This window comes from Schistosoma mansoni, chromosome 3 (assembly GCF_000237925.1).
Source record: "Schistosoma mansoni strain Puerto Rico chromosome 3, complete genome".
NCBI lineage: Eukaryota > Metazoa > Platyhelminthes > Trematoda > Strigeidida > Schistosomatidae > Schistosoma > Schistosoma mansoni.
The window spans coordinates 11,285,995-11,313,757 of record NC_031497.1 but is presented as its reverse complement, the minus strand read 5'-3'; the positions used below and the strand labels follow the sequence as shown (position 1 = coordinate 11,313,757).

Here is a 27,763-nt window from a genome sequence, read left to right as displayed (position 1 = left end):
TAGATTGTCACAGGATTGCTAAAACGTTTGATAAATTGATTGGAAAACTACTACCGAAACTATCCTTTTGTATTTTTGTTTTCTAGATTCTCATCTCCATACTTTTCATCACAAATCCTAGAAACTATAGTATACTACTACCTTGACGTTACAAAGGAATCCTGTTGAGATGACGGCAGGAAAAAAGAGCAAGCGCGATGACATATCGGCTGCAGATTCCGTAAGACCAGATAAACTTCTTATCTTTTAATCAAGTTTGATGAGGTTGTAGTTGGTCTGCATCAGGCTGAGTCAGCTGTACTTATGCTAAAAAGTCCTGAAGATGACGTTAAAACACGAGCTTGTGAAGCACTGTACAAGTTTTCAAATAAAAGTTGTTTACTTTTAATTTTAAAAATCATATTTAGGTGACGAAAACAAAAAAGCACTGATATCACTAAATATTCTAGAATACCTCCAGCCTCTAATAAGAGATGAAAATAGGGTGGTAAAAAGAAATGCAGTCCTTGTTTATGGCGTTTTATCATCACTTCCTTCTGCAAGGTCCATCATTAGGAAACTGCCAAATATTGTTACTGATCTTCTCAAGCTTTTGGACTCAGAAGGTATGTTGTTTGTATGCTGTGTTGTTTTTTCCGAACCCGTTGTTTTTATGTAGAATTCGAGACAACAAAAGAATTCACTGCAATGACATTGTCACATCTTTGCCTAGAATATGCTGGTATATACGAACTTATAGAGCACAAATGCTTCTCTGTTATTACACCTTGTTTGAAATCACCTGACCCAGATGTACAGAAGAATACTTTGGATATAATATATATGTTACTCCAGGTATTATTTGAAGTATTTCATTTGTTTCTGGAAGGACTTTGAGGCCCGTCCGATGCTGAAAGCTTCTGAAGGTCTGGAGACTCTGATTGAGTTGTTGGTATCGGAGTATCCAGTTATTCAAGATTTGGTGTTAAAAGTATTTGCTAGAGCAACACAAGACAGTAAGTCATTTAAATATCTTTATAATTGGCATCAAAAGTCATCACTAATAATTGAAAATACTCAACAGTTGCTTTAATTTGAGAGTATTTCTTCATATTCAAAGTTCTGGGACCTCTAATATATTTAAAAACATTATTCTTTTGTTCAAACTGTTGACCAAATTATCGAGTGTTTCGGGTTTATAGTCTACCTACCCTAATATGCATCTATGCTAGACGGTGTTCGATAGTAACCACTGCTCAAAGCATCATGATTACACTCTTACGGTTTTTTCCAGCTGTCATGTTGACATATCTACGATTTGTTGACATGCGTCTTAAAATTCTTAATTTTTATCGTCAAGCACATCAGTTGTTAGCATTCTTACTAAAACTCTGTTTAATCCAACTGTAATAATAATAATATTTTAGATTATTTCCACGGTAAGATGGACATAGGTATCGTATGTTTGCTCCAAATACTTATGTTGTGCAATTTTTAGTCGCGCTAATATTATTGACCTCTCTACACAATGCTTAATTTAGGTGTAAGCAAGACCGTATCAGTTAGCAAATTTATCTACAAGACATTGGCTACATTAAAACAAGCTAATGTGATACATTATTTGACTGAAATCTTTGTCAGGGATTTTAGTATGTTGTGTTTTGACAGGCATTCAAAGTGTTAAGTTAACTGTCACAATATCAAATCGTGTGGTTATTTGTCGTGACGTTATTTCTAATGATCAGCATTACCAATCTTCCGATAAATCCTAAAATGATTTTTATAACTCAGTCATAATACTAAATTCTTCAGGACGGTAGTCAAGAAATACAACCAAGCCCAAAGGACGACCATTAAGCACTTCAGTTTTTCTTATGATACAGGGTTATTTACCAAACATTCAGTGTCTACGATCAAATACTTATACTCCAAGCTTATTTTACTGCTTAAGACAACTTGGTTTGGTAAATGTTCACCAAAGGCTCAACTATTATTTTGATTAAAGTACAAATGATTCAGTGACTGGTTGATATTTAGGCCAGACAATTATATTTTACTAACAAAATATCTTCTGTGATTAAACTTCATCACACAGAATTGGAAATCCATTCACAATCTTAAATTAGGCGAACAATATAGCTTTTTCTGATTGGGTTATAGAAGTAAAGTATTCTGAAGATCTTGCGTAGCGACCCAAGAATGTTTATTATCTAGATGACGTTCAGACACACCAACGTTGTAACTGTCTTATGTAACTTTTATTCAAACCTTCATCGGTACTTTTGAAGCCACCATTATGTTTCAGTTAGTCCATATGAACTCATTTTAACCACTGTGATGTTTCAACCATGAGCTATTGAGAAGTATCCAAGTCTTTGTTCTGTTAAGAATAATATCACAACTCTTTAGTATGGCCTATGTCTATGCTAGGATTCTCAGCTTTAGGGTCCTATTTCATTTTCCGTTAAATAATAATGTCCACTTTGACAATTTTGTAGAGGCTATCATAACGATTCTAAGGTGGGATATATGAAACAAATATTTACTTCTGAGAACGTTCCGCATTTATCAGTTGCCTAGCACGTGAAACTCATAGTACTTCACAGTGTTAAGCCTCCTAAGACCATTAATCACTACTCAAGATCATATTATTCCAATGCATCCACAATCGTTCTCTACATCAGATGGGATTTTCTTAATACTATCATTAGTGGTCGATTTCTGGTGATAACTAGTCCAGAATTTGTACCTTAGTCGTCTTTTATAGCGCCAAGAAGAATTTCAATCAATAATCTTTTCACTTTCATTTCAATTCGCTCACTAATTAGTTGATAGATCGGAGCACTTACCACCTTATTCACTCCATCCTTCAACCGTTTCGTTAAGCACTCATAATCGTCTTTATTTTAATTTTTAATATTATCTAGTGCATCACCACCTATTTGGTATAACTTATTGTTATTGTTGAATACTTATATTTCGTAATGCGGAGCCATGATGAAAAACTAAGTGAAAAAAAGTTTTTCCACTCTATTCATTTTATCTGAGGCATCTTGGTAAATACAATAACTGTATTTAAGAAAGTTGAATTAACGTTAAATAGATAAGAACTTAAAATCATTCTAATTTTTGAGTATTTATAACTTTCGGTACTTATCGGCTCGGTCTTTCTCCCACCCTTCTTACTGGCATCTAGATTGGCCTTGATCTATTAAATAAGGTTCAGCTACATTTTTATTTATAGACTAACTTACTACGCTGAGTGATATATTCTGTAAATGTATGTTTTAAGATTTTATTAATGATAACCCCTTTTTCTAAATAATTAATTGCTTTTCAGTGTTCATCATCCTTTTTATCAAAAATATTTGTTTTCAAAGGTATAATAAAGACAGCCTTGAGAGATATGAATGCTTTGGATGCATTTGTTGATATTATTGGTGTTCCGGAATTTAACGATATACATGTTTCCGCCCTACAAGTAATCGCCAATTTACTAAACGACACTGAATGTGTAAAGGTATTTTTGCCAAATAATTAATTATTGTTACGCAACTCGATTAATATTTTTGTAATTTGGTTGATCTCACAACAGTTCTTGTAACACGAATCCATTTTGAGAACTCTAAGATATTCTTATCTTTAAAATTAGATGGAGACCGATGAGATTCTGTCTTAAACAACCCTGGATTAATACGTTCTCAAGAGGATTTGCAGGATAGTTTGTTTATGACAAAAGATTACTGTAAGTTAATACGTCAAACGAATGCTACATATGCTTATTTGAAAACAAACTCCATATTACGAGCTGTGAATATTTTGAAAATGTCGTCGATGTTGACAACAAAGTTTTAAGTAACACTTTAGAAGAAAGTTTCTCTTTGGGTGAAAACTCATACTTACTCAAACTGACGTTTACAGTATGCATATATATACGACATTTTCCGATCATTTAAAGTAGGGCGATTTTATCAATACAGAAAGTGAACCTCATTCTACCTCTACTCATGCATTCAGAATAGTTTAATGCTGAAAGTCACTACTCTGGAAACAGACATTGGTACACTTTAACCGGATGATCACTGGATATACAACAGTCATACCATTCCTCAAAAATAAAACACTTCCAGTCTCCTGTACTTTGCCAAGTAACCAGTTTATCTCTTTGCCTTTAAAATAAGCTTTGTCTTTGAATAAGGAGCAGTTTGTATATGTCTCGATTTTTTTGACCGCGGATCATGGTGCCTTCAATCACTAATAACTGACACCCCATTAATCCCATAAACTGTTTAACTGACGCCAGGTTTCTTACAGCTAGTGGATAGTCTGAATTAAATAAGATTTCAACTTCCATCAGATCCAGTGATGCATTTAACTTAACCCCCTCTTATGACTGTAAAATTTCGCTCTTTGAGATACCGTTTGCGAAAAAGTTTGTAGAGGAAACTTAGGCTCACTTCAAGAATGATAATTAATTCAAATGGATTACTTCGAGAAGTTGTAAGGAGCTTACCGAAATCCACTGTTTGTAAAAAGGACACTTTCAAAAGCTATTAAAGACTTAAATAGCCATTTATGTTTTTTCTTGTGCACAATTTTTTAGTTATGCAGTTGTCATCTAGCAAAATTTTATCATTTATTCACTTTTCACAGCATTTAGTTAGTCAAGGCAGTCTTCAAAAACTATTACATTTTATCACTGATCGTCAAGTTTACAATGAAAGTGATATCAAAGTTAATTCTGCGAATCAACAGCAAAATAAAGATAAGAATGCTAAGGGAAGGAAACCTAGTCCTAAGAAGAGTGATAAGAAGAAAAGCAGCAAAGGAGATTCGGATGGTATGTTAAAAATCTATTTGTAAAATTATTTAAAGCCAAAGTGAATAGAAAAGAGGAACTTTTGCCTTCATTCAGTTAACTCTTATCAATATTTTCTAGTCCAAATGTTTTGCTTACGTAGAAACTAACAAAAGCAAATATATTCATTTGTAGCTTTCGAGTTTATACGGAATTTATATAAGACTTAGGTTTTTAGACTGCCTTAGATATTTCGAAGATTAATAGTTCATATCCCAAAACTTGAAATGTATGTTAAGCCAAGGACTGAAGTGTTTATCACAATAATAACTACAACTGCTATAAAATAAATAGTTCATTCATTAACTGTTCAATACAAGTAAATTGTGTTGACAACTGTAGCGTCCAAATGAATATGAAAAATTTCCCCCTTTGTTTAAGAGTTTATGTACTTAAATAGCAGTAAAAAATAAGTTTATTTATTTCTTTGTAAAATAAAGTAATGACAACCTGTGCATACTAAATACTTAACAATAAAAAGCTTTTTACTTTGGCCTATAATTCTAAGGATGAATTACCACCATTATTTATATAATGCCTTGATTGCATATGATTGGTGAACAACTATTACTCTTAAAGAGTAATAATTTATTTTCTGAACGTAAACTCCTGGGACAAACGTAAAAATGTATATATATAATTAACCAGTCCTATGTAGTTTTCAGAAGTCTAGTTTAAAAAAATTCAAATCCATTTTCTTTTCTTTTTAATTGTCGTAACTAAAAAGGCATCATTATTTACTGATCGCGAGGCGGTTTCTTGGATGCGCACTGCTGAGGAGTCTCACAATAGAACGAAATGGCCGTCCAGTGCTTCCAAGTTTTCCATGGTGGTCTAGCTTCAATTGATTCGTGATCTCAACTACTAAGACTGATCATATAAAATTTAATTGTTTTATATTTCAATACTTGATTAGGGAAAAAAGATGAGGAAAAACCACCGTCAAATACTTTGCCAGAAGCGAAAATTCACACATGTAATGCACTTATGAGAGCTGCATGTAAAGGTTAGTTAATTTTAGAGGTCATCAATAATGTTTATTGTCGACAGTCTAATGTGCTTTCATTTTTATTGATCCTGTTCTACAATTATGGGATGGTAGTTAATTTTACCTGTATAATTAGAAGTTCTCATATTTCGTTTTCAAGACTTGCTATAAAAGATTTTTTGACGAAACTTATTTATGGGCGACCTTTGAAGGAATCTTAAATGGTATTGTGAAATGTTACCCAATCAGGAAACAGTTAGTATAGAATAAAAGTATATCGAAATGGATACACTTCTTTTACATGGTCCAAAAACTTATCAGAGTTAGAAATAGGTCCAAAGGTTCAAAAAATCTTAGGGTATACAGTAGAGGAACTCATCCATATTGCTACATAATAGTTGATCTCTGGAGCTATGATAAGGTCGTAGATAATTTTCCAACCTCTACGACATAGCTTCAATATTGTCTAAGTGTACTCTGGCTGTGTGAGCTTTTCACTTTTATTACGCATACGTCTCTAAAATACCCATACTGCGGTATGGGTTACTTATATCCACATATATAGTATATTACGATGGTCGGGAATTGAAAGTATTTCAGTAGAAGATCGATAATGAAAGAACGGGAACGAAACGCAATTGGTATGAGAATGCATGGACAATAATAATCGGAGACGATGGACTGATATTTACTGAAGGATTGATAGTTTGCAAATTAACTATTTGCTATATGGTTCTCATATTTTAGTGGGATAATCTGTAATTGTGTGCCTGAATACATCCAATTGTCCCCACTCGTGTACTTGTTCACTACAGTACCACTGAGCAGCCGAAGATTCAGTGACATCTGAAACTATTGCAGCCTATGTTCGTGGTGCTTTTATTGTACATTTCGCAGCAGTTATTATAGTTTGCCATAGTCTCAATCTGGATCGAGCGGAGAAATTTCCTATAACAGCGTACTTCTTCCTCCAACAAATGTTACATCGAAAGACATCATCATGGTAGTATGCATAGGGTCTACAAGTCATTTGATTACTGTAATTATAAATAAAGGAACTTTTTAGTAGTCCCATTTATTGTAGACGCTTAATTGTCACGTCTTCTCTAAAATCCTCTGTGAACCGATCATACGTGAGCATCAGGTACTGGTATTGGCGCCGTGACCCTGGTTTCCCTCAGATGTTTCTGATTGGTCTCGCAGATTTTTTTGTATATTATTTTTTTTAAAGAGCCACTCAACTGGTAACTATTTCCCGTCGATCTTGTATTTATGTTAATATCCGTGAAATTTCTGTGGCATACGGCATCATATGGCCCAGAATTATCAGCAATCACAAATTAATCGATATATCGCTTGAACGATTCTAGCTCATTAGCATGGTAGGTTCACAACAGTCAGAATCTGGAGCTACCGACTTTCAACATCCTGAAAGGTAACAGCTATTGATCTAAAGAATGTCTTGTCGAAATAGTCTGATTTGCCTTTAAACCTAGAACGGAGCCCACTCTTAGACAAGTCAATATTGCGATCTTGCTTAGTGTTTGCGTAGCATGCGTAACCTAACTATTTTGATCAGAGTTCGTAGATCAAGTTAATAGACACAAAAAAGATGAGAAAACACTATACCAGGGCGTATATATTATTTTTCTAGTTATGATTATTTAGTTTTGATGACCGTCTTCAAAACTCTTCACTTTAGCTTTTCACGAACAGCTCACGTTTACAGACATGATATTTTTTCAGAGATTTTTCATCAACATGAACTGTCAAATATTGATAACTTATTCTGCTAAAGCATGCCACATGCATTTATTAGTTGTATGTTTCGTTTTGCAACACTTTACTATACTGATGGTAGGCTAGATACTAAACTGCATGTCACACACTTAATTACTAATAGAAGAGATTGTCTAGGGGGTATTAAGGCGTAGTTATACTCTTCAAATGTCAACTGCTTAACAAATTACATACTTCTTTCCGTACTGAGCAGTGGTGTTAAGTATAAGTTCTCAGGGGAAAATCAATTTAGTTTATGAGGTCAAAAACTTGCGTAAACCAAGTAGGTAGAATAGTTGTAGTTGCGCTAACCAACTTAATGTCTAACACAAAATCACACAATGGGTTGGTAAAATATTAAAATCATACATTCAATACATCATTTACACATATTCTTTGCGTTGTCCTTTATGCACTCCATTATTCCTCTAATTCTCTTGTTATTTGGATTGCTCCCAGATATCCTTCCTGTTCTCATCATTACAATCCTCTGCTGCCAGGCATTCCACTTCCGATTGGTGTTACATACTACTTATATCTGTCTACATAACTGGCATACACTACATAGTTTGTTAGATATATATAACTCGCTCTAACGCACAATGGTAAATGAGTTAAGATCAAGCTACACTGAGTGAATGATCAATAACAGACTAGATAGCACAGATAACAAAGCCAGCAAGATACAGACTGTCGAAACAGTTAGTGTGAGCAACTAAATGTTTCCTAAATGTTGTATACAGAATACTACTGTTTAATACATCAGATCATAGAACTTACATTTACTCTCTTACCCATAAACATGTTAAATTTAGCCTGATCCAAATTATCCTGAGTTATTTTCCATCTTTTCTATTTTAATCTCTTAGATTTTGGTTCTTTATAATATCAATCTAAGTACATTCAGTACTTTTTCAGATATTACAATGTGTTATTTATTTTTATCATCCTTAAAAATTCTTTACTTTATGCACTGCATTCGATTTCAAACTAATTTATTTTTTCCGTGTTATTTTAGAAGAAACAAGAAAAATTTTGCACGATGCAGATGTTGAAAGAATGTTAGTATCACTATTATCTCATGAAGATGAAGGTGTACGATCCGCATCAGCACAAGTTATTGCTATATTGTCAGAAAGTTCAGTATGCCAGGACAGAATAGCTGAATTAGGTGAATACATAATAGAATATGAATATTATACAATGGACAGAGTTTCTTTTGTAACCGTTAAAACACTTATTAACAGTAATAAAAACAATTTGTAATTAAAACATTCAGATTTCAATCAATAGCATACTAGTTTGTAAACTTAAGAACATTCATTGTAACAATCTGATAAGTACCTAGATTACATAATAGTCTATTATGTAGCAGTTGGAAAGAAACGTTTAAAGGGATTATTATGAGTCAGTTACTTAATAGATGTAAATATATAGAGAAAACCAATGAGGACTTAAACAATGACCTCCATAATGATAGTTCCATATATTTCCGATTTTATACGTATTTGATGATTACACGATTCCGTAAGTCTGAACTAAAAGGTTTAAAGGAAATAACAGATCGCTAACTAAGAGATTAAAATAATTATGACTCGCAAATTTACTGTTTATATTTATTCACAACCCTAAGGATAATGGTCCTAAGTCTTAAAGTAAGTTTATTTTTGTTTTGTGAAATGTTGTCATTACTATTGTCTACAGTAAACACATATTGATACGCCTATAAAATTTTCTAGTCTTACTGTTTAATGAAGATGGCTCTTTGTAGATTAAAAAAGGGCAGGATATTTAAGAAAAAGATGAAAACGTTTAATGAGCAAGTCATTACAAATTCGGCTACACAGAGATTCATGTTTGCACATTATGTTTATAGCCATTTAATATGTCTCATTATTAGTTCAATACACCTTATCCTTTTCTGAAACTGGTAGTTCTAGTAACCTAACTATAGAAAACTTCAACTTTTCATGTTTTTTTAAAAACAAGCATATTCATTAGCGTAAATATTTTATTCACTCCATATATCAATGTTTTTGAGACCGTATAATAAATTTGTCATATGCTTATTGAAAGTGTTAATCTAAACTACATAGCATTAAGTATCATGTCTTTCTAGAACTAATTTTTCATCAAATGCCGTTGTCTACAAAAAACAACGAAATCTAACATTTTATTAATATTTGGAATTTCACCCTTCTTAACCATGATCGTGACTGAGGTATACAGATCAAATCTGATTGAAACTGAATTGAGAATATCACTTGGCTAAACTATCCATTTTATCCTAAATCAATTAAAATACGACAGAAACTTGACCTAGGTAATCCATTGTTTGTCTTAACCCACTGTATTTTCATTAATATGGGACAAACAGCCACAGTATGTGGTCATTCAATGGTTGATTTTGAGCTTCTCCAAATTTTAAAAGTTATTATAACATAGAATATTGCTATTTGTATGAAATGCAACACACTTCTGATGTATGTAAAACTTCAGTCTTCATTCAAAATATTTACTGAGAAGTTCATTTTTAAATACCAGATAATTTCAAAAACAGGCATCATTACTAAGGTTTGACTCGATAATTTCAAATAAATTGAGCATTAAGTAGATTGTTATAAATAAAAATAATATATTTGTAACATCATTGACTTGTTCAGACCCGTTTTTGATTGATCGTACCTTATATTTTTCCTTTGTACTATCTAAACTTGGATTAATTTTGATTTGGTTGTTTATTCCCTGAATAAATGGCTTACACTAAGTCACGAAACGTCAGAAAATTAAATTTTTTTACTTATTGGGAGATCATAAATATATTATTTTTATTTATAGTTTCAAAAACATTTCGGCTTTAAATTTTTTGGGCAGTTATAGGGATCTTACAATCTGAAATATGTATAATTAGTTGATAATATTAAACCACTTGGCTTGGAATCGGTTACAGTGATACAGGTGTTTTGATTACATTTTTCTCTAATTCTCAATGTAGCCTGATAGGGACAGGTTCTTTTGTATATTGAGGATTTTCTAGACTGGAAGTTGAAAGGATTTATAAAGCCTACCTATTCACTGTTAGGATGTACTGTGACAATTTTTTAGATTTTCTTACTGGTTGAAAATCCTGGATAATCCAACTCTATCAACTGTTTCTCAAAAAGACGAAGAATAAATGAGAGATTTTATTGAGTTAGGAAAAGTGTGACTAGAAATGATGTAATACTCAATTCTAAAATTTTAAATGATAATTATTATTCATGACATACTTACATTCTGATTAATTGGATTGATTCATCATTCAAGAAGAGTTAAATCACCACTACTCAAATAAAAATAGTAACGTCCACGATTTTGGTGAAGCAGTGAATTAATAATTAAGGCACTAGTGTTTTAACCACTCAGTTCCAACTAAGCACTTCTTTCTACTTGATTTATTATGAGCAACCTGTCGGTATCACTAATCTTCACATAAACATTATAGCTGAGGCCAGAGTACATTGATCTGGTCCTCATAAATGAGCTGCATCATAATTCAGAGTGAAACTTTATCCTTGATTTTCAGGAGCAAACCTATTAGCTACTCTTTGTGCTACTGGCTAGTTTCCATGAATGTTTGATCATCACACAAAAATTAACAGAATAATTTAGTTTGGCTATTTAAAAACAGAGAACCTGTTATAGAAGTTGATGACGGATCATCAACAGGTGATCCACATAACTTGGCAACCCAGTGAGATGGCTATATTATTTTAGTCAGTTCGTAGTAGATTCAAATATAACAGCAAAGAAACACGGAAGAATCAGATAATTGAACAGTGGATAGGATTAAATGAGTATGTTAGGCTCCTTTATTAGTAAAAACCAGGTAATATGAATGAGACTACCGTTTGCTACCTAATGTTTCCGTTCTTTTACATACGTAGGTGGACCGGAATTACTTATTCGTATGACACGGAGCGATCATCGTGAACTTAAATCAGCTGGAGCTACAGCATTGGCTGCTTTGACTACCGGAAATGGATCGATTTGCCGGTAACTTATTTAAATTGCTCGCTTTTACACATTATTTTATATCCGATCATATCCTGGCTCGAAATTGTTGTGCATGATAGTTATACCTAAATACTGAGATCCTGTAGGGGTTTTACTTTTTTGGTGTCTTATTTCACGCTTTCTTTCTCTAAATTATATTATGTACAAAAGTTATGAGAGCTTATCAAGTAGTCGAATAAAATCACAAAGCCACATATTTAATCTTAATAGTTTTCCTATCCTTTCTAGTAGTTGTATGTCTGGTTATACTCTATATTTTTGTTCACTTTTTCTGAGTTGTAGATAGAATGTCCTAAAGAAGTTCAGTTCTCTAGCAACTCCACTTTTTCCTGTAGTTCTCATTTCAAAACCATACAATTTATGTTTAAATATAATCCATTGTATTGATACTGGTTTCAATTTAATTTTCTTTTATAGAGAGGTTGCAAGTCGAAATTCAGGGCTTGAGGCATTGCTTAGCTGTTTACATATCAGTGATCCTGAAGTTGATTCAATTACAGTAGGTGGATTAGTTGCACTGACGAATTTGGCTATTGAAGAAACTACTCGACCAAAAGTTTTACATGTAATAACGGCGAAATTATTTATACCAACTCTTAATTCAAAGTTAGTTTACTACTTTTTTGTAAAAAACAGAATATTTTAATCTTCGGAAAAATTTGTTATGCTAGCTAAACTTGATATCATGTGAAATAATTTTCTCTTAGTGATATGACCAATCAGGTTAACATCATAATAGATATGAATTTGTATTGATAATACACAAATCATCAACAATTATAATGACTATCCCTAGAACCTTATATTTCATTTGACTCTGGAGCAGCAGTAGACAATAGTTGTCTTGTATATGTGGAAAATAATATTTAACAAACTTTCACTATTTGTGCGCATTTTAAGCAACCTTAAATTACAATGAACAGGAATTAACCGATTGTTTCACTAACGGGAAGAGCTATTCTGGAAGCAATAGGTTTATTGTACCGATTACCTAGAAAAAATTCCAAATTGTAATCAAATCAGTACTCAGTTCCTAATGTTTGCTGGTATCAGTGTTTATTACCATAAATTATGTATTCATCCGGAAATTATTAGGGCATCTTTAACCAGAAAGTATATATTGCTAAATTCTAGTGAATTCCAGAAGGTAACGTGTGTCGGTCTTGTTCAAAATTCAGCATCGTTTTCAGCAGTTTCTGTAACACTCTAATCAAATTCAAATGAGTATATGAACTTTGTTTACCGTGTTAATCCTCAACTAGTTCATCAACCATATAGCTTTTTTCCAATCTGTCCCGGTTTCAAGATTCGTAAAGTGATGGATATAAAGCTGGCTAAAATTCAATATCTTGAACATTAAGTGCTGAGGTTTACAGAAATACGTTTTTTATTATGTTGCTTCAATCAAAGCTTCTGACTCAATTACTGAGTTACGAGTAAATTCCTGAGACCAGAACGAAAGATTTTTTGAAACATGGTACTATTATTACGGATATTAAAAGCCTCATTTCGTGACGTGTCTACGACCTTTATTATGTCGGTATATAGCCAAAGGAAAAATTATTCCTGAAATAGCTGTTTAAAGACTATTTATAAAATATAAGATATGGGGATGCCTGTGTTCAAAACATAAATAAGTTCCAGCTTTGATAATAAATTAAATGAATGTTACAGGCACAGGTAAACACTTAACAATACCATACAGAAACGGTGGGACGTAAGCAAAATGACTGAAAATGAAGTTAGTTACTGAATATTATTAAGTAGTACTATTGATGCACAAAAGTTAATCGAATACATTAAATGTAGAGGTCAGAAGTGCCAAAAAAATGACAGATCGTTTAACGTAACAGAGATTATTTGAGCATGCTTCATCTGTGACTGAAATTTAAACGAAGGATGTTTTTGGAAGTTTTGCCGCTAGGCTATTCCTGATAAATAATGTCCTATATAAAATGATTACTACGTATATTTAGCTTTCATCACTTTCGAGTATGATGACAAACAATACTAACAGGCAATAAACTGGCCTTGTTGAAGTGATATGTCTAAAATACCATTAAATTCCATGTTTTTGATGAATTTTGAAGAAAATCTCATTACACTATTACAAACGTTTAATATTTTTTAAAGTACAAATTTCATCACTTTGTTTCTAAATTAATTTAGTTCAGTATTAACTCAATCTAAAGCTGCATTAGCAGTGGCTTCACTGATATCTGAACCACATACTGTCCAACAATTCGTTCAGCTGGGAGGTTTATCGAGCTTACTCAATTTAATTCAGTCAACAAATAATGATGTGCGTCGTTCAGCATGTTGGGCTATCGCTTCATTAACTGCTGACCATACAGCTGCTGTAACGTTATCTCAATTAAAGTAAGTATGGTCTTGTTGCTTTGTATAACAATTATTTAGCTAGCGTTCTCCCTTCAACAATAAAATAATTATTACAGGCACAGTATTTGGGCGCCGAGTTGATGTAAGACATTAAATAGGAATAATTTATTTGTAACATCTCAGCGAATGAATTTGAAGTAAATCCAACATTCGCCTGGCAATCTGGTCCAAGGTTTTTCAAGGAAATAGAACCAAACATTCATTCGCTGAGATTTTACAAATATATTACTCCTATTTAATGCCATACATTTCATCATTTAACCTGTTTCTTTGCTCGAAATTATTGCAGTATACTAATATTACGTAAATTTACTCAATAGTTTTTTTTCTCACATTTTAGTGGGATAACTATTTTACAAACATTGAATGAATCCATAACACGTAAAAATACTTTTACTGAATTAGCTTTAAAACGTGTACTGGATGCTAATTTAATGGCGAAATTTGCATTAACTGGTTACTTAGGTATGTATTTATATCTTTGATAGTTTATTTAAAGTCACTTATTCAGTATATTATTCAATAAACATTAGAAAGGTATCCATAGACTTTTTTACAGGAGTTGAACTGATATCTATCATTGTCAGACAGTATGGATATGTAAATATTTTGGATCAGCTGAGTATATGTGTAATATTTCATTATGCCCATGTATGTTCAACTGGTGCTTTAAACACTAGACTTTATTCTCATCTATTTCAATCTAAACTTATCAGAGGTTTACCTAAAGTGATTACAGTCATACAACTTTCTTCTTTAAATTATACCTGTGTTCTTTTTCATTTGTATTACTGTGGCCTCAAGTACAGTCCTATCAGAATACTTATCAAAGTCTGTAATATCCAATCATTAGTTATGTTATTTAGCAGCAGCTTTAATTGACTTCTGCTAGTTTTGTATCAACAGATTAACTTACATCTCCAGATGAAGCGATGTTCAAGTAAATTATCACTGAAATTTTTCCAATCGATTAAAAAAAGTAATAAGCTGCAATAAATGTTCACCTATATGAAAAAACATTTAGATAGTTGGCTCTGTCTTTACCTGACGTACTAAATCTTAAAATAATTGAGCTATATAAAAACAAGGATTATACATATCTTGTAGCAGGTGTTATATCAGCTATTTTTTTTTATTTGGATATGTCTCTTTAACTTGATGCATGAAAATAAAAGTAATAGTAATTCACAGATTCACTAATAGTGAGGACAACAAGAATCAGAATAAATTGTATAAGTTCAGCGAGTTCCATGTTAGTGAACATATATAGAAACTTGTGATTATTTCTTTGCAATAATCAGGACTTTTTCACACACAGTTAAGGTTCTACCAATTCGTTGCTACTGAAGTTTGTGTTATTACTTTACTTGTTTAAAAACATTTAAAGCAACGAATTAGTATATGCCTTACATATGATGAAATGAAATTGTTAAGAAATATGAGAAGGAGGAGTATTTTAATTATAAATAAATAAGTTAAAGGTAGGTGAACGAGGATCTTTTGTAATAAGCAAGATGTATATTTATAAACATTGCAACCAGTAACAATTCCTTCAGTCATAAAGTTCCTTTAACGTTTATGAACAACGAGAAAGGAAACTACAGGAGGCTTGTTATTAGCTTCTACTCTATGTAATATCCAATGACATATCGATCCACTGAGTTGCACCATCTCTATGACTCCGACCAGCCCCATATCATAAACTAATTACCTACTCCTTTTTTTCCAACAAGTTCCAGCGTTGTCAAGCAATGCACGCTATGGAATTCGCTGAGATTTTCGTTGTACATACCTGCGCAACTGGAACGTTGTTTCAAGATGGTGACACTAACTGAATAGTCTTAATTGTGTCCGAATATATTTTATTGAACCTCTGTATCACTGACATTGTGTTTTTATCAAGTGCCAGCAATTCTTTTAAAGACAACGATTATCGATCAAAGAGAGTCACCAAACATACCCCGCTCAGAGAAACTGGTTTACACAAATATAGAGCGGAATTACTCTCATCGGATGAGAGTAAGCCTGACCTTCTGCAGTCAAAACAATATCACGACGGCTATAAAGATGACCCTGGTTAATATAAGATGCTCTGACTTTCACTATCCGTAGACTGATCTCATCACTCATGCCACCTCTAACACTTACACAACTATCCAAATACATGTAACTTCCGACTAATTCTAATGGCTCATCTCAAAGAAGGAGTGCAACCACAGGATTCTGCCAGTCTTGTGAACACACTTTGTACTTAGAAGGTGTTTATGTACAGAACCCTCAAGATTTTAATGAGATTCTCAAGCATACCCGTCCTCAAAAGACCGTCTCAGAGGAAAGTCCTGTCCATAGAATCAGAGGCAACACTGACATCAAGAAATGCCACTATGCTCGACCATCAGTAAGTATAGTGGTGCTCCAACATTTAGCGGAGAGCGAAGATGTGATCACTACATCCACAATCAGAACGACATTCAGATAGTCTTGAATAATCTACAAATTCAGATGAAAGGCAATAGTTTGTACGCAGTCGGAAGTAGACTTACTCTTCATGTCAGTTGTTGCATAAGTGACGTAAGCCCTATTGAAAGATTGAGAATATCAGTCGCTTCATTTGATGGTGTTGGATTTACATATAACCAACCGTCCCCCACCTCAACGAGCAATAATTCCTGGTGTAGGAGTAGGTCAAGAAGAGGCTTGGAGCAACGTGGTGTCACTTCATAAAACAACTGACTTTTGGTATGAGCCATGTTATTAGTTATAAGCTAGCAGTGATTCTCGTGACTAATGTTGGGAATTTTGAGTGACACAACTCAAAATTGGTCAAATTAGTGCTGGTGCACTCATTATTTGTTGTCTTAGATCTATGGCTAATCTTCTTGCCACTGATACTATTACTGTTTCGACAACTGTTAAGTTTACCTTGGTAATTTCATGTCATTGTGCCAAAATGATTTGTCGTTTCTAAGTCACTCATGCTGACTGACTGACCATCAACTACACATAATACTTAAATTATTCTTATTCGGTTCGTTATATTATGAGCTTTATCAGTTTTAGGAAATTAAATTAATGGATAAAATATTATTAAATTAAAGTAGCACTGAATATTTTGAAGTGATAATGTTCTTTTTTTATTTTAATAGATTTTGTAGATCATATACCAGATTTATTTTATGATCCTGGTCAAATAACCAATCCATCTCAATTCTTAACATTGGATGAATATAATGAGCAATCTGTGAATGACCGTCGACCAATATTTTTGATAAATTTACAAAAATGGTCAGTATCTGGAAGTTAAATTTTTGTTCACACATTATAACACTCGGACTTTTCTCGTCTTGACGAATGCGACGTTAATTTGCCTTAAACAAATATCTACACTAGATCCCCTACCAGTGTTTATTCTACAGGACTTCAACTCAACTCAGATCAAGAACACATGACTAGCCTGACTAGAACGTAAATATATTTCCACTCGAAAACCGGCAACAAACCGACACAATCCAACAACAACCAATAATAATAATATGGATAGGAGAATATATAACTCCTCGAACGCCTGTCAGATTATCTACAAGTCTGACTAAGCAAACGACCAATCGCCCACACATAACATTGGTACTTTTAGTAATCTAATCTCATGCTCGATGACAACTTGGTTTGATCGGATCTTATCCTATTTATTCACAAAAACTTTTCGCAACTTGATATATGCTTTTATTCCTCCAATATTTTTATTATGAATTGCAGCTATTTTAGGCATATGTTTTCTGCCTAAATTGTAGGTACAATATGTTGACAAGTTTGTACTAAATTAGCTTCAAATGTTGCATGGTATGAATTTACTTCTAATTCTATTCATAAAAAAGAATCCCTTCTGTGTACCAATGACAACTTGTTATGCTACTGAATTTTTAATTTTATGACCAACCATTATAGATAATGGTAAAACACTCCGATACTGATCAACAGGGTGAATCTGCAACATGCTCTCGTAGGACATTGATTTAATATTACTAAGATGTATGGCTATGGATACAACACTGATCTATTTGAAGCACAATTTCATACTATCAAGTGAGAAATCTGAACTCAGGGATACTTCTTATTTCTGTCTCAGTTAACGTCATTGATTCCAACATAGGCCATTGTCAAATCATTTAACTTAATAACGATATCTGAGACTTTATCAATAAAATCCATTTAATGTTCAACATTACATAATAACATGAGTCTTTGTCTTATGGTTACATTATTTTTAATTCATTAATTTTCAAGCCGTTATTTGTAGTCTTAGAGAAGACATATTGACATAAAAGTAGCCCAAAAGTCAAAACTAAATTCAATTCAAGTTTACATTTAAATCGAATAAATTAGAAATACTGGAAATCTGTGTCTTTTATATTTTATTCTGATAAGATGATTTTCTCGATAGACTTTCCTGACTAATTGTTTCGTAAATACATGATAAGTCATTGAGACAATTCTCTATTTTGTAAGATAATTAGATAAGTGCTCGCGCGCGAGACTGATAGGTCCTGGGTTCGAATCTTGCGAGACAGGGTCGTGGATGCGCACTGCTGAGGAGTCCCACAGTGGGACGAAACGTCTGTCCAGTGCTCCCAAGTTTCCCATGGTGGTCTAGCTTCAATTGACTCATGATCTCATCCATATAAAATTACTAAAACCTCCACAAAACCCCCTTCCGAATTAGATAAATATTAAAGTGACCACCAAGTTTTGGATAACCACTTTTTTATTGTAGAACAAAATAAATGCTTACTGACTACTTATAACTGCCTAATATTCCTGCTTACTCTCTAATTTTTAATAAGACTGAAGTTTGATTTAATAAAACCTTTTTCTGATCAAGGCTTTATCATAAAAATTGGTGGAACTATGTGTTTTTTTAATCTCTACTAACAGTGATATTGTTTCATCGTCAGATTGTGTACAGTCACAAGTTTCGAGTGATGCCAAGACTGATGATTTAAAACAGGATGATTTAAATTATTTCAATGAAATGAAATATCCTTTTGATTCTACATTACATGATTGGTTAAATACTGCAGTTAAACAAATTACACCAATAAATGAATTAAAAGAGCAAATAAAGTCTTTGGGAGAGTACGTTTAATTTAAAGTTGTTTATTTAGTGTTTTGTAAATTTGACTTTTGTGAAATAATCCATCTAGTAGTGAAATTTTGAACAAGTGTTTTGCTCTGTTTTAACATAGGTAATAGCATATATTATATAGTTGAGATCATGAGTCAATTGGATTTAGACCACCATGGAAAACCTGGAAGCACTAGACGGCAGCTTCGTCCTATTGTGGGACTCCTCAGCAGTGCGCATCCACGATCCCGCTTCACGAGATTCGAACCCAGGACCTATCAGTATCGCGCACTGCTGAGGAGTCCCACAATAGGATGAAATGGCCATCCAGTGCTTCATGGTTTTCTATGGTGGTCTAGCTTCAATTGACTAATGATCTCAACTTTATAAAATTACTAAAATCTCCACAAAACCCCCTTCTGATAATAGCATATATCTTTTTCATATTTAGATTTAGCTAAAAGTCATGAATTTTAATAACAACTGACATTAAATTATTATCATAAATCTTCTTCTGTAAATAGAGGTTCAGTAGCTTATGTTCCGTTGTCTATCACATTTCAAACAGTATAGTTTTTATATTTGTTAGTATTTTCACGCGTCTATGAAATTAAACTCACAATATTTCTTTCGTTAACTGTATTCTGCATTTTTCCAAACGCTTTATGTATCATTCTTTTTGTAACTTACTCTCAGGCAGATTTCACTATTTCGTCTATCTAACAGTAGCTTTAAAAGTATTTCGAATCAATTTTAACGATATCAATTAAGGGGTTGTGAAATAACAAAAATCGCTATCCAGCTGTTTCCTTAAATCTTAAAAATATTTGACAACAAACAGCAGTCGGAACAAAATTGCTGATCCGATGACTTCAACATTTATTCTCCAACAACTCGTAATGAGTTTCATCGAACATTATGCAGTATAAATCATAATGATCATCAAAAACAAAAATCTATCTTATTTCAAGAGGTTTCATATGTTTAAAAAACGTTCCCTATTGTATAAAATTATTTCTCTCGTTTGTTTGTTTCACATCATCAAGATTTGTTGCTTCTTGTTATGGAGGATCAGTCAGCAAAGATGAACAAATCACTCTAAGAAATGAATTATCTCTGTCACAGTTACGATGTCAATTGAATTCAAACTTAATACCAGTTGGTTTGATTAAACAAGGATCTTTTCTACAACGTGCATTAGTTTTTAAAGTGAGTATTCTACTTCAGACGTTCGGTTCACATCTAGATTTTGTTGAAGCTACAAGTCACTCATGGTTTAGAGTGAATTTGATTTTTAGTACGTATTTTTATCAATAACCACAACATAGATTAAAGTTTTAATCGGAGTTACACCTAGCTAATCAACTGACGATAAATTCTGTTGCGTATATTCTTAGATTCAAATTCCCTTTTAAACCATCAGTGGAACGTTGATTTACTCAAACCTCTGGATATAGGAAACCAAAATGCGCATTACCCTTATTACCAAGTAACTTGGGGGTGTCGATAAAACCAACAAGAAAGATATCCGTAACTTGTAATCATGATATTAAGTCAGCAAACTGTAACAATAGAAATAGTGAACAGAAAAGATGTTCATAATTATTCCGTGACAAATCCAACTTGCAAAATAGTATGAGAATTGAATCTCGAAGATTTTCAAGAACTCTTTACCAATACGGTTATTTATTATGATAGTTACGATAATTATCATTGAGTGTACTATCTGTCACATAAGTCAATTACATTTTTTAAATTTATCTTAGAAAACTATGTACTTGTTACAATTAAATTGGAAAGTATATATTAAGTTTATGCTTATTGTTTCCTTTAATAAATGACCTTTTTAGAAAATGTGAACATCCTAGAATGTTCTAAAGAAATAACCTTTAAATGGATGAACATTAAAAAACTGTAGACTACTAAATTGTTAGCTATCTGGTCAGTCTGTGTCGTAAACTACCTTTATAATGAATAATCTCTACACAACTTTTATGCCATATATTTTTTTCTTTTTTCCCGAAACTATATATGTTTTTTTAAATTAATTTCTTCCAAAATGAATTCAGTTGCTTGCTGATCGAATAGGATTGCCAACTAATTTAATACGTGGAACATATGGACGTTCATTTAATGAAGTTCTGATAGAACCAGAAAATTCAGTAGGTTAAATCTTAATTATTTTCTATGAAAGAAGCATTGTTATGTAGTGGAATTATAAGGAAAATTCACAGTTTACTATGACTACAAAAGGTTCATGTCACTTTATGATCTTTAATATTTAGTCATAGATATCTGATTAACAACCTAAATGAACTGATCATTATACCAGGTTCTTTCTTCACCTAATTACACAAACTCTCATGACAAAGGAATTCGTAATATAATATTTAGTTACGATTCAGTGATCGATTACTTTACTTTATTAACTTCTATTAATCGTGTCCCTCGAAACATGAGCAATTAGTTAATAATTAGGTTGCTTTCAAAAGCATTACACGTTCTAAAATTGATATAAATTTTTTTTGAATTTACAGAAATATCTTTTTCATACATCAAACTGGTAATAAGTAACGTGATTCTTGATTTTCATTAACTGTTTGTTTATATATATCGGTAATAAAAACAATAAACACAAGCTAAAATTTAAGTGATTGTTAATTCAGTTTCACTTTGTGTCGGTTGACAAACTGTTTCGAAATCTCACAGTTCACTTAAACATTTTTGATCTATATACACTTTTGTAACCAGTTTATGTTTTCCAGTATTATGCTTTAACGGTTATTATCAACAAAAATCATAACTTAAATATTGTGAGACAATTGAATTTCACTTGAAGTGTATTTGTAGACAGTTATTATGGAAGTAAACTTTTCAGATTATCTAAATTTAACTAGCTTAATTAGGCAAAGAGATGGTTGAATTATTTTTCAACTCAACTGTATTGTTTTTGATGGCTCAGTTTCGAAATAGTTAGGTTTCTGTTTGTAATTATTCAATGAACATTGAATATCTTTCGCATAAGCACTGATGAAACAATATGAGTACGTAGACTTCTCATATACGCATCACCAAGCACGTGAGCTCTCACAATATTTGACGTTTTTCAAACCAAAATTAGAGATAAAAAGGACCAACCAGGATGGGCGAAATCAGGCAGGACTGTACGATTTAGAAATAACAAACGGTAAATGATGAAAACACTTCTGTGAAGTTAGGGAAAAAATTCATCCTCAAAGGTGCTACGTGTGAAGTATTTAGAAAAATTGATTCAGTGTCTCAATTTTTAAATTTCAAATTGATTGACCTGTGACTTAAACTCATTTAAGCCTTGTCGGCTAATTGTTTTGTACCACTTTTTTCATTATCAACTGATTAGATGACTAATTTCAAAACCTTTTGTTGCTTTTTGCAGAAATCTCAAACGTACAGAGATTTATATGTTGTGGATTTAATGTTCGAACCCGGAAAGTTATTAAAATCGTCTACAAGTGAAGCATTAGAATACACTAGTATAGCCTGTTAATAATAATAGAATTTACTTTCCTTCAGAACTCGTTTTTTCATGTAACTCAACTTCAACTACTCCAGATTCTTCATTGTTCAACAAAGTCTTTTGTTAGTGAATATATTTATGCACAATACATACAGTTTTCTCTTCTCCATGCATAAAGCAATTTTGTACTGATTTGGTAATGTAATCATAGATTAAAATGTCTAGTGTAGCCCTCAATATTTATATAACAGAAGAGGCTGAGAGAACAGATATGGTCTGTTTGTAAGGTGATAAACCAAATTAACTAACTTAATCAGGCTAGTTATAGGCACTGGAGGGTGTTTTGATCTGTTGTCGCAGGTATTTATTTCCTTTGAAAATACCCTTTACTGCCTCCTGAGTAGTTCCAAAGGTCCCAATCAATCGAGCTAGACCAGTTTCATGGAAAATGTCATTTTCCAGACAACATTGTAAATCAATTAAACCAACCCCAGAAATCTGTTGGTACCATCAGAGGTGTGGTACGAAAGCATGGCAATACACAAGACTGCTCAAATTTACTTTATATAACGCTGAGAGTCAGGGAAACGAGCCGGCCAGACAGTAGTGGCGGCGACCGTTTCTGACCAAGCAACAAGCCATCTCTTGCATATCAGGGACTACATTTCTGGTTCCGACTTTTATTCAACACGGAAGGAGAAATAAGCATGATCCTGCTAGCGTTATCATGACGGCGATACACTTCAGGAAGCAAAGTGTCACCACAGGCTGCCAGCGAAACGGTTATCAAAACATACGGAGAACAGTCTTTAATATTAGACCTTGAACTCCGTCGACGTTTCTCATGAACTTTCACAGTTGCGAAAATGAAGCAGTCCATTATTAAAGCCAATTTTTCTCAGTGTCCACAATTTACTGGTGGATATTAATGAAAAGAAGCTGTTAGACAGGAATTTTCGCCTACAACGGAAGGGTACCTTTATCAATTGTGAAATTTACGGTATTGGCGTGGTTAGACTGACAAATAAAGTCATCACTAATGTTCTATCAAAGTACGAGTGCATTGCAGAGGTAGGTTATATAAGTGAACACACTTTATACCATATTAGACACCATATAACTACCACAGATCCACCAATCTGCGCCAAGTCACGCAGACTACCTCTGAACAAGTTGAAGGTTCCAAAGAGAGAATTCGAACATATGGTGCAACTCGGCATCATTCGACAATCTGACAGCCCATAGTCTTCTCCTCTACGTATGGTTCACAAGAAAGATCAGGACTGGTGTTCATGTGGTTCAAATAACCAGACTGCTCCAGACAATTACCCAGTTCCTCAGTATCATGATTTTTGTTTGAATTTACGCGGAAACAGGTTTTTTCAAGCTGGGCCTCATAAAAACATATCATCAAATTCCGATGGCACCAGAGGATATTGATAAACGGCTATAATTACACCTTTTAGTTCGCTTAAATTCTTGGGGATGCCATTTGAGCCACAAAATGTTGCTAAAACTTTCTAAACAATTCATGGGTGGGGTCATAAGAGGCCTAAACTTTGTATTTGTCTAAATCGACGATATTTTGGTTGCCAGCTCTTCCACAGAGGAACTTATACATTCTTTTCGATCGCTTTCGAAGTTATGGGGCTGTTATTAATCCTTCTTAGTTCATGCTTGGCGTTCCAGCTTCGAAATTTTCGGGACACTATATCGACTCGCGTGGTACCAAGCCACCTCAGGAAAGGGTTGGAGCAATTAAGAATTATCCGGAACCCATTCCAATAAAGTCTCTACGGCGATTTCTCGGTATGTATAATTTTTACAGTCGTTTTTTGATTAATTGTGCAACAACATTACAACCTCTAACTGATATTCTGGGGCTGGGTCGAAAAGAAACGAAGAAAGAAGAAGTTTGTCACTTATCACTCGACTCAAAATCAGCTTTTGATAGTGCAAAGTCTATGATGGTAAATATTATTATGCTGCAAAATTCAAAGTCTGGCCCTAAAACACACTTAATTATGTGCACCGATGCATTCCATAAAGCCGTGGGGGCAATGCTTCAACAACGAATCAATGACATCATCAAACCTATAGCTTTTTTCTCCGCGTCTGTCACCAGCTCAAACACTCTGTAGCACTTTCGAGCGAGAAATACTGGCAATCTACTTGGCAGTAGATTATTTCAGTTTCTTATCACAGGGACGTAAATTTACGACAATGATCGATTACGAAATTTTGTGTTATCCCTTCAACACGATATATGATCGGCGTTCTCCACGTGAAACAGGACAACTGGACTATATATCACAATTTACAGTCAACATCCAATTCATCAAAGGACACTAATATTGTAACAAATGTTTTATTGAGAAACGACATCAGCACTGTGATACAAAAATAAGATATCAACCTAGAAACAATGGCTAAATTGCAGGCAGATGACGCAGATTTAAAAACCTTCAAATAGAAGTCCAACTTGGTTCTTAAACATGAACCAACCCATTTCTCCGATTTGTCTATCATTTAAGACGTCTCATTGCTTAACAAGTGTCTGTTCGTTCCTAAAGACTGTCGACGATGTGTTTTTCAACAGCTCCACGAACTGCCACACTCCGGAAGGTAAAAAGATGGGCAAGAAACTGAACACAAAGTCAGAGCAGCAAGGTCCAACAGCTTACAGCAAGCTATCCTGGAAAATCTCCAGTGCCTTACAGAAGTTTTCAGGACGTATATTTAAATGCCTTTGGTCCTCTTCCATCTTCCAACTCTTTCATACACAACCTTACCACTGTTGACAGTCTTACCAGATGAACATTAGTATGTCCCATCAAAGGTACATCAATAAAGTCAATAGAATCAGTATTCCTCGACTGCTGGCTATTAAACTATGGAGTTTCATTATTCATTACTACGGGACGCGGTTCCTAGTTTCAATCTGTCCTATTGCACGAGTTCACCAGAATTTTAGGAATAAGTCACAATAAAACAAGAGCCTACCACCTGACAAAAAATAGTTTGATCGAAAGATTTTGCCACCAACTAAAAAGCTCTCTAATGTCACAGGTCAAAATAAGGTAATGCTTTACCACTTGTCCTTTTTGGGATTACCTCAACAATCGAAGAAGATATTAGCTGCACTTCAGTTGAGTTAGTCTACAGTACAACTATGGTCTTACCAAGACAACTGGTTAGCCCGAGTACAAAAACACCGAGTAATTCAACTTGTTTTACAAGCTGTTTATTGCAGATTACACAACAAACTAAAACGATGCCTTCATGCGAACATAGTCGTCAGGAACAAACAAACACCTAAAAACGTGGTAATTTATTTTTGTCCGTATTGACGCTGTTCGAAAACCGTTAACACAGACGTATGAAGGACCATACTGGGTCATTCACCGAACAGCTAAATACTCTACTATCAGCAAAATTGGAAAAAAGGAAAATATCACGATGAGTAGAGCAAAAACTACTTTCCAAGATGACCAGTAAGAAGAAACTACTGAAGAAATCTAAACGCTACTTTCATGTTACGTAGTAAAAACAACAATCAGCATGTAATGAAGTGTACGATCTACTTAGTTTAATGACAAAAGCGATCTTTTTATCCACATGTTGTGTACACTGTTAAGTGCATTTTACACGTTACCTCGTTTGGCCACGTTTTATTTGTCATAATTATAAAAGAGTGAATTTTTGATTGCACATCATTAATTATCAGAAGCAAACAAATTTCGAATATATTTTGTGAGTTTATCACTTGTTCTGAATTTATTATGATTATCAACCTAAGGCACCACTATTGATAATACTTCCATTTCTGTACTGTTCAATTACATACACAACTCTGTACACTAGAATACTGCATATCACTGATACTCATTTTATATGCCGTAATACACGTACATCTATTGATAAGAACTTTTTCCGCAGAATATCATCACACACATTTATTGTTGCATTGCCCTAGTTTTTATTTTTGTATGCGTCGTCTCTTTTACCAATCATTATGTCTAAAAAAAGAAACTGGTTATTCATCTCTCATTCGCACGTATGAAAAATGTGCTTTTAATTTGTGTTTGTTATATATTTAAAGAAGATTCAATTATGGGAAACTTCCGGGAACTATTTATGGAATGCTATTATATATATTCTAATTGTATAACTGTTATGTAACCAGAATATATATATAATAACATATATTCCTTCCATCATAAGATTTTATTCGACCAATTGAATACTATTATGCGATTTGCTATTCTTAAGTTATTCCCAATTTGTTAGTTACAGTATCTCAGAATCACAGCCATTTTTCAACTTCATATTTTATAAATGTTATTTTCTAATTTATGGCATGATGCAATCTGATTTGCTTGTATATAAACTGCGTATGTCCGAAATACATGATGTAAACAGTAGAAGCTGAGATTGTGTTCTGGCCTCAAACAGAAATGGCAAGGCGAAAAGATTCAATAAAGGCTCAGAGTTGATTCTAGGCTGCTCATACTGGTTAATGTGCCATTGGTTTGGCACAGTGCCAAGATCGTATGAGTTAGTGTTCTACTGGTGATTGGGCCATAGGATATTTAATGAAGACAAAAGTCATAACCGACAGGTAATAGTTGAACCAACTTGCAGTCACTTTCGTTAGGTGGTTTTTCGAAATATGAACAGCGTGACGAAAAATCTCCATGTGGTATGATTTCAAGCACTCAGTGTTCAATTACGGGTTCACAAGCACTCAACTCTGAAACATTGCCGCAAATGACCAATGAAGTGACATGGTTGGGTGGTAAATAAACTTTATTACCAGGTGACCAAGTGAAATATGCAATTTCACACCAAACAAGTATTTGTGCAGTCTTCTTACTGACCGTACCACAGCAAGAGCCTCGTCTTAAGTCTGAGAGTATCCTTGTTTACTCTTGCTTAAACGTTCTGAAACAAAAGTAACGGACCTTCCATTCTTCTCGAAAACCACACCTTACCCTAATGGAGATTCACTTGTAGTAAGCATAGGTTTATCAGTCGGCGAAAACGGTCTGAGGAGAGCCACACCATATTGATAAAGATCCAAGA

General features: G+C 33.5%; 1 protein-coding gene across 1 annotated transcript; it reads left to right on the top strand.

Annotated features, from left to right (window-relative positions):
• Positions 1 to 169: 169 nt before the first annotated feature.
• On the top strand, positions 170 to 22,708 carry Smp_105950 (putative armc3; the record flags this gene model as incomplete). The annotated part of the gene is made up of 18 exons (XM_018799210.1): positions 170 to 220; positions 256 to 373; positions 408 to 605; positions 659 to 834; positions 869 to 995; positions 3,360 to 3,499; positions 4,633 to 4,819; positions 5,754 to 5,843; positions 8,623 to 8,775; positions 11,531 to 11,639; positions 12,090 to 12,266; positions 13,830 to 14,039; positions 14,401 to 14,525; positions 17,207 to 17,345; positions 18,993 to 19,193; positions 20,229 to 20,391; positions 21,252 to 21,344; positions 22,598 to 22,708. The coding sequence occupies 18 exons, from the start codon at positions 170 to 172 to the stop codon at positions 22,706 to 22,708; spliced, it is 2,568 nt and encodes an 855-aa protein (XP_018651021.1).
• Positions 22,709 to 27,763: the final 5,055 nt, after the last annotated feature.